We start from the raw sequence: 8,681 nt of genomic DNA on the forward strand, positions 1-8,681 counted from the left end.
ATCTTGCTGGGATCCTATGACCCCAGCTGACTTCCTGCCCTTTGGGCAGGGGGCTGGACTCGATGATCTCTCGAGGTCCCTTCCAGCCCTGTTGTCTATGAAATCTGTATGGTCTTGGGATTCAAGACAGCTGACTTATTTTCCAGGAAGGTTTTCCAGATCCCTTGAAGAGAAGGCTCTCCTCTCAGTTGCTTCATAAGGTATCTGGGTACAGCTCTCTCCAGTGACTGTGCATTACCAATTAGCTGTTATTTGTGTATCAGACATTTTGAACACTTAAAACAGCCTCTCAGATGGGATACAGACAGTCTGTAGACTAATCTGCAATTCATGACAAACCAGCAACAGACATGGCATATGACAGTCCTAAGATGGTTTCTGTAGGATCAAGCTGGTTTCTGTAGGATCAAGCATTTTCCTCTTTGGTCCCGTGTCAGCTAACATGAGTACTGCCCTCAGTAAGCTGAAGAGAGCAATAACTAAGCTTAATGAGATAGTGAACCCTTTACACACACACACACACACACACACACACACACACACTGCACTGAAAGATTTTCTTGGCCGATACCAACAGCTGATTATTATACCAACCACATCAGCTGATGCCGATCTGATAACCGGATTTACTCCAGTTAAAATCAGCAGGGTAGGGAGCAGGATGGAGCCATGGGCAGCTCGTCCAGGGGCATGGCAGAGGCTCTCTACCACTATGTGAACTCTGGTGGGGAGGGGCATGAGGCCAGAGGGTCCATCCCCATCACTGCCTGCACCCCCCAAGGATGGCATGATGCCCCATCCCCGCCCCTGATTTATGCATGAGGCAGATGCAGGCTGCTTGCTGTGGGCATGGGGCTCTCCACTCTCCTACCTTTCCCTCTGGAGCCCTGCACCAGCTGCATGCCCCCTGCCCACCTGGCATCAGTGAGGATGGCGAGCTGTGCCTCCCACTACCAGATGGGCATGGGATGCACAGCCAGCATGGGGCTACCAAGGCAAAGGCAGCATGGCAGAGACCCCTGAGCTCACAGTGACCAGCCTGCATCTGCCCTGGTACCACTTAAAAGCATCTACATACTTAAAAATGGTGGTGGCAGCACTTGAACTAAAGCTCATTTTTGGGCTCAAGGGTCTCCGCTCTGCTGCCTTCGCCCTGGGAGCCGTGCCAGCTGCACATCCCCTACCCACCCAGAAGCACCACCCCCGTTGCTGCTGGGCAGGAAAGGGGCACACAGCTGATGCAGGGCTCCCGAGGGTAAGGCAGCAGAGCAGAGAGCCCTGAGCCTACAGTGAGCAGCCCACATCTGTTCCCACACAAATCAGGAGGGGGGGGGGGCCACATGCCTCACAATGCCTACCCCAAGTGGTGTGCTAAGCAGCATGAGGCTGCCCCCTGCCCCTGCATTTCCTCTGGACAAGCTGCTTGTGGCTCTGTCCTGCTCACTGCCCCAGCCCTGGTAGCGCCCCAAGCATCAGCCTCTATCTCACTCCCTCCCTCACTGTGGGGGCCTTGTTCTTCACCCCCTAACATCCCTTCCCCTGCATAAACTTACCTACAGGGAGCTACTCGCTAAGCTGCCTGTGTGTATTCCTGCCTACATGCACGCGTGCAGCTGCACACATGCATGCAGCGCCCTGTATCTCGCTCCCAGCAGCCCCAAAAGCAGGACCCCTTACAGGCTACAACGCTACCCACCTGCAAGGGGAAACCCACTGTTTCCCAAGGGAACCCAGGCATCCAGGGCACTAGACCTGCCGGGGAGAGGGAACCCAGGTGTCCAGGGCCCTGGCCAGAAGGCATAATTATTGGTAAGCATTATCAGCTACAACAGTGAAAAAAAAAAGTGCCAATAGTTAATAATGTAAATTTCCCTTTTATCTGTGCTGAACAAATAGCAACAGATATATCAGTGCACCTTTAAAACCGCACTCTCCCGTCAGAGATATAATTTCCATCTAACAACTAACACTGAGGAACGCTGTCCAACTGTGTGGCCTGATAAAAGAACAATACAAATGCCATTACCTAAAACAATACTAAAGAGCTTAAGATTTTGGACCAATGTTTTTAAGACATGGCTTCCTGGAAGTTAGGTACTTAAGTACATATTAGGCTCCCTGAAATAAATGACCTGATTTTCAGAGATGCTAATCAATCACAACTCCTACAGAAGCCAATGGAAGATGAGAGCTAAACGCCTTTGAAACATCTAAATATAAGTTTGAGACTGTAGGCATTCTGCTTTAAAAATCCGTTAACTACAATTTTAAAGGAGAGAATATTAAGACATGCAACGTTAGAACTGGGGCGTTATCTGACTTGGCCATGCATCACACAAGATTCCTTACTCAAAGATTTTTTACAAAACAGGAGGGAAAACAGGTATATAAACAGTACAGATAACAACAGCAACAGTATATCACTTACCACCAGTTGCAGCTGCAGGTAAGAGTGGCATATTGTCAAGCAAAGCCTTCAAAAGAACTGATCCAAATCCCTGCCGACTTGGGCCACACTTGCCATTGCTACCAAAAAATACACACATAGTATAAGTTTGTATTTCTTTCTTGTAGACCCAAGCATTCTGATATGCTTTGCCAAGGGGTCTAAGGAATTCATTAGGGGTTCACCGACAGATTTCTGCGGCTGATACAAATAGCTGATTTTTAAGGAGGCATACTGGCCAATACCAATCCAATTTCTAATACCAGCCTTCTAGCTGCCTCCAGCTGTTAAGTCCAGTATGGGGGGAGAAGGAAGGGAAGGGGTATGGGGGGTGCAGCTTAAGGTCCCCACAGGGAGGCTGGAGCTGGTGCAGGGGCAAGCGCTGCCCAGCTGGGGTGGCACAAGGTGGGTGCAGGACAGAGAGATGGCTCATCTGGGAGGTACAGAGATGGGGGTTGGCTCCCACTGCTGCGCGTCACTTGGCCAGGAGCCGCTGGTCCGGCAGCTGGTCCAAGAGGCACCGGATATATTAAAATTTCTTTACACCCGTGCCGATCTGATTCCAGACTGATGTATTGGTGCACCTCTATAATTCATGGTTCTAAAATGTTCTAAGGCTTTTCTACTTAGGAACTAGTTCAAATACTCAATTCCAAAGTAAGCCCATCTGAACATCGAAAGTAGCTACTTTTCCTAGCTCCCACCATATTAAAATATTTTATTAACCAAATTTAACTAAATGTTTAACCAAAATTAAATCATAATTAACTGTGGAACATTGATCACGCAAACCCAAATTAAACAATCACTAACCTGATGCATAGTGCTAGAAACCGTGCACATTTGTGAGCTATACTCCGGCCTGCTTCGAAGAAGCAAACACGTATAATGTCAGACACGCATTTACGTGTTTTGGAAAGCAAGCTCTCGTTTCCTTCCTTTGAGCTGTTAAACAAATAAATAAATAGAAATCATATAAGACTTCAAAGTCATATAAGACTTTATAAATAAGAACTTGATACGGAAGAATAACTGCATGCATTTAACTGAAAATTCTCTTCTACCTGCCAGGTCCATTAGAATACACTCCTGCCAGCCAGCAAAGGGTATCTAACGCAAGGCTCTGAGCATGTTCTGTGGTCAGACCATCATCTGTCTTTTTGCAGAGCGTGTTAAGGAGCTTTTCATGGAATTCTGAAAACTGTAACATGGCACATCGCTGAACTCTAAGAAAGAAGTAGCAACAGAAAAGTTTAGCTACTGAAGTACTTTTCTTTAAAATAACTTTACAATCAAACGTAAAAAGCGGAGAGTAGAGAAAACTATATCTTTGACTCATTTCAGTGGTTAATTTTACAACAGAAGACAAGTACAATAGGTTTACCTCTGTCAGAGAAATCTTTCACTAATTATAATCATCTATGATATTGTTTCAGTGCAAACAATGTCAGATTTTGCTATTTCATCACACTTTCATAAAATATAAGACCTACATCTGACCTCCTTAGAGTTTTAAAGCATTTTTCCATTAAGGTATATTTACCAAATACTAACTACAATTTAATACAAAGTCAACTGCATAAATGAGGACAAATAAACAAATGTAAGAAAACTAACCTTTCCTTTGAAATAGACGTTTTTTTAAATCTTCGAATAGTTACAGAGACCTCTTGAAGTAAATCACACCCTCTTAAATTGTCCGATTTTCGTGAAGTATTGCTGGATTCAATTTTATTGGATGATTTTTCCTAATATTTTAAGGAAGGAAAAAAACCCCATTTGGTTTAAAGAATTATAACACATTCATAATTACTCAATCTATATGTTTTGTTCAGACAAAAGTCTCGGTTAAATCAAGGGTTCACTAAATCAAGTCTCAGGAGCAATTTAAATTCTGAAATAGTGCCTGTAACTGGCAGATTATATGCGAGTGCACTCCAGCTTTATTTTAAGCTAAAACATTTGCTTACTGCATTACTAAAAGGCTATCAGTTTATTTTGGAGCAGTATCTTTAAAACTGTTCTGTAATTCATAGAGTGCTAAGAATTTCCAATTTGTTAGCTAGTCAGTGAATTCCAAAAGATAAAAAAAATTATATAATACATGGAATTTACAAAAGAAGAAATCAAGAGCATCAACTGCTAAATAAACTAAGTTTAATCTAAGCTCTAAAAACCCCTAGACCAAAAACCTGATAGACTCTCAAGAGTTATATGCCCCCAAAACAGATGCAAAACCAGTAAGTCCTCAGCCAATATAGGTCTGCTAACTGTTAGTATGCGTTTAAAGTTTAGAAACCAACAAGAGAAGATTTATAGTTTATTTATTTTAACTGCTGTGTTGGGATAAAAGTTGGGATAAAAAGTTGTTTTGGCACTTCATAGCTTGTGAGTGCTTGACTTTGCAACTGTAATCATGTTTCAATGTATATTAATTGCCCCTGAAGTGTCTGGCTATAAAGCTTTTAATTACAGTGAATTACTGATGAGCTTTAACTCCTTAAACGTCCTTCTTCTCTATTATACAAGGAAAAAATTTAAATAACTGTTGGTACATATGGATACAGAGAATTCCAGAAACAATGGGAGGCCAAGAAGAATTGGATGAGAGAATGGGGTTCTTCGGGATACATTCACATTCTAACTTCTTGCAGGAAAAACAAGACCTTAGGCCGCTTGTACACATTACAGGGGTTTAGTTCTCCTCAACTGAAATGGTGGGTTTTTAATTGCCACTACTAAAAACTCACCATTTCAATTTAGAGGCTCCCATCAATGTTACAGTGAGGGGGCTCAATCCTTCCCTGCCTGCCCCCCCGCTCCCAGCAGAGCGTCTCTACAGCCAGAGGGCAAGATGCCAGCAGGCCCTGAGGCGCAGAGGGTCCTGGCCCTTCCCTCCATGGTGGTGGCACTCCCTGGGGCTGCTAACAAGCTAGGTGTTGTCCAGCAGCCGGCCCAGGTGGCTCTTGGAGGTGCCACCACTGACAAAGGAAGAACCAGGACCCTCACAGCTCAGAGACCACCAGCAGCTTGCCCCACAGCTGCAGGCAAGGTCTACTGGAAAAAAGAATAAAGGATCAGGCCCTTTGCAGTATCCTCCTCCCCCCCAGCAAAGCCTGCCTGTGGCAAGGTGCAAACTGGGGGCCCCAGTGCTTCCCTCTGCAGCAGTGGCAACCCCCCGGGCCACCCAGGAAGGCTTCTAGCAGGCTAGGTGCCGTCCGAGCTCAGAGGCAGCACCCAATATGACTCAACACTTCCCTGAGCCCACCAGGGCTTCTAGGGCCTCATCCACTGTCCCCGCCCTTCCACCGCCTAGGACTGCCTGGGAATGTGTTTGCCTTACCTCTGAGGCAGTGTGGAAAGGCAGCAGGATGGCAGCTGGGTGTGCTAGTGGCCAGAGAAGGTGCAGGGACAGTGCACAGGAAGCCCAAGCCCGAGCTTCCCTGAGTCTGCTTAGGTTTCCAGTGCCCTGTGCATCTCCTTGCCACCTTCTCCAGTTGCCAGCATACCCAGCTACCCTCCTTCTGCCTCCCCCTGATGCCCTATGGGCAAGCTGGGTGTGCTGGCAGTTGAAGAAGGAAGCAGGGATGGTACACAGGGCACTGGAAGCCCAGGTAGGCTCAGGAATGGATGTATTGCTGCAATTTATGTAGCAAACTGAAATACTTTTGGATGCGTTTTAGTTTGCTACGTAAAATAGTCGTGAATATCACAATATGCCGCCAGATGTGTACAGTGTGACAATTAAACCACTAAAAGGGCAATTTTCTCCCATGTACTTAAACTCTAGAGCCAGTAGGTATAAAACTCAATTAACTTGCAAAAGTTCACTGGTGCTTATTTAAAATGTCATAGTATATACAGGCATGTAACAGGTGCTCTGTTTAAGGAGGGGCAGTCAGCCCCCTGTTAAGGTCTGTGGGGCCTTCTGCTAACAAGGGAGTGCCACACTGCCAGCTTAAAACCCCAAAAGAAGAGAGTTGAGAGAAGGGAAACTGAGGGAACATTTGGAAGAAGAAAGGAAGTAGGCTTTGACCTAACCAATTTGCTGAGTAGAGGGGGCAGGTTGCTGGGTTCAGGGCAGAGCCAAAGGGCTCCCTATCTAACACCCATAACAGAGCAGAAGGGCTTGATTTTGTTCATTTGTTTGGGACTTAAAAACAGGATTTTATTTGGGAGGACTGCCTAGGGAGCAAAACCCACCTACAGAAGCCAGCAGGCTGAGCAACCTGCTCACAAGGTGTTCAGTTTCCAAAACAGATTCTGAAGTTTTAATATATAATAGTAGCCATGTTCTAGTTATTCAATACCTTGCCTGCTGCAACTTTTGCCAACAGAGATGCAAGAGAATGACCCTTGCTACTTTGAGGTTTTAGAGATGGTATCCTCACAACTGGCCGTATCCCACCATTGCAGATTTCTTCTGTCCCTCTGTCATTAACAGCTTTAACATGGATTAAGAAAGAACGATACTTGCCACCAGCCATCCCTGGAAAAGAACAAAATGGGGCAAAAAAGCTTTTACTTCTGTTTTATACATCAAAGTGAAATAGATTTTTAACTGATAGTTGAAGTTCACAGTCAAAACCCACACTAAGTGAAAAATTATAGTGCTTCAGCATAATTCTAGAAATTATTTAAGGCCACGGTAAAGTGGCCTTAGGAGAAATTAGCTAACCAAAGCAAATCAAAGAGAACTATGTATGGAAGTACTAGGTACAGTTTAGTCATATATGCTTTACAAATATTGTAATCAATTTTACCTTTAACAAGCTTTGGACTTGTTAGTGTCAACATGCCAGCATGTCCTGAAAGATCAAGCCCACTAGCCAGCCATACTGGACCACAAAGTATGTCTTCTTTATGTTCTTCTAAAAATGAACACAGCCTAAGACCTTAAAAATACAAAATATTTTTAGTAGTACAGTGCTGAATTAATGAGATACAATTAGAAAACCTGAAAGTATTCATTTGCATAAATTAAATATATACTTTAATGTTAAAAGTAAACTTCGATAACATAATATAAGGGACAGATTTAACGGCCAAGCACCTTTTTAAGACATGACTTTGATAAGACTTTTTTCTAGTCAATGTTCTTTTACTCTAAAAATTATCAGAGTAGATTTTAGATGCTGTATTGTACAGTTAATCCCTTGGAAAAAATATAAACATTTAGCACAAAATAATAGCAGTTCAATAATTCTTCTGGATATCAAAGCTACTAGTTTAAAATATGAGCTTATGATTCCAATAGCAACAGATGAAATGTCAAGTTCTATAAACCAAAGTGAAGGAGCTGGAAAATGTCAAGAGCAATACTAAAACAGATGCATCGGAGTGAAGACCGCCAGTGTGAATCATCCTTTTATAATTATGATAGAGCAGACACATTTGCAGCCACAGCCACTTACCAGCAACGTTCCTATCATTATTATCCACCCATTTACAATAACATAGCCTCTGCTCTTAAGCCACCGTTCTACAGAAACACTGATGAAGGGTGCATAAACATTGTGTTCATCTGCTTCCTTTCATAAGGCCACAGAGCAAACTCATTTAAAAAAAATACCATATTTACTCAAATATAAGATAAGTTCTGCTCCCCTCCCCATCAGCATAAGGAAAAGAGCCCCATCTTAGATTTGCGCACAGGGGTGGGAGGAAGCAGGTGGCTGTTGCAGCTCTGACTCTGGCCCTGAGGCTGGATCAGGGCCAGAGTCAGACGCATAGCAACAGTCTGCCCTCCCCACCTCTGCAGCTTCTACCCCTCTCTGGCCTCTTCCCCCCCCCCAACCTTACTGTCAGGCACAGCTCAGCTCTGGCTCCAGCTCAGACTCTGTTCCTTCCCTGGCACACAGCACATGGAACTCTCTCTCCTGCCCAGCCAGTCTAGAGCACCGATGCTGCTGTGTGGCTAGCAGAGGCCATGCTTCCATGTTCTGTGCTCCTGGGAGAGAACAGAGTCGGAGCAGCATCGGACAGTAAGGGGAAGAAGCAGCAGAGACTGAGGAGCAAAGAAGAAAGAGGCAGAGACTGTGGGAAGCTGGGTATGGGAGGGTGCAGGTGGCAGGAGGGCTGCAGGGGTGAGAACTGGCAGGGCAAGGGTACTGCTTTACTGCTTCCAGTCATTCCTTTCCCTGCTGTAGTGGTAGGGGTACAAATTTAAGACAACCCTCCAAAACTTAGATTCTGTACCTGGAAAATTACAAACAAATTTATAATTTTTCCAAAA

At 44.5% G+C, this 8,681-nt stretch overlaps 1 protein-coding gene across 1 annotated transcript in view; it reads right to left on the reverse strand.

Annotated features, from left to right (window-relative positions):
* Window positions 1–8,681, reverse strand: part of BIRC6 (baculoviral IAP repeat containing 6) — a gene marked incomplete at its 5' end in the record, with an annotated part of 304,005 nt that overhangs the window by 218,918 nt on the left and 76,406 nt on the right. Inside the window, 6 exons of the mRNA XM_019548600.1 lie at window positions 2,429–2,526; window positions 3,260–3,391; window positions 3,511–3,672; window positions 4,064–4,194; window positions 6,757–6,935; window positions 7,210–7,341. Of these exons, the coding sequence (XP_019404145.1) occupies window positions 2,429–2,526; window positions 3,260–3,391; window positions 3,511–3,672; window positions 4,064–4,194; window positions 6,757–6,935; window positions 7,210–7,341 (834 nt within the window). The remainder of the gene's footprint in view (window positions 1–2,428; window positions 2,527–3,259; window positions 3,392–3,510; window positions 3,673–4,063; window positions 4,195–6,756; window positions 6,936–7,209; window positions 7,342–8,681) is intronic.

The sequence above is a fragment of the Crocodylus porosus genome, unplaced genomic scaffold, assembly GCF_001723895.1.
Source record: "Crocodylus porosus isolate Cpor-Errol unplaced genomic scaffold, CroPor_comp1, whole genome shotgun sequence".
NCBI classification, from domain to species: Eukaryota; Metazoa; Chordata; order Crocodylia; family Crocodylidae; genus Crocodylus; species Crocodylus porosus.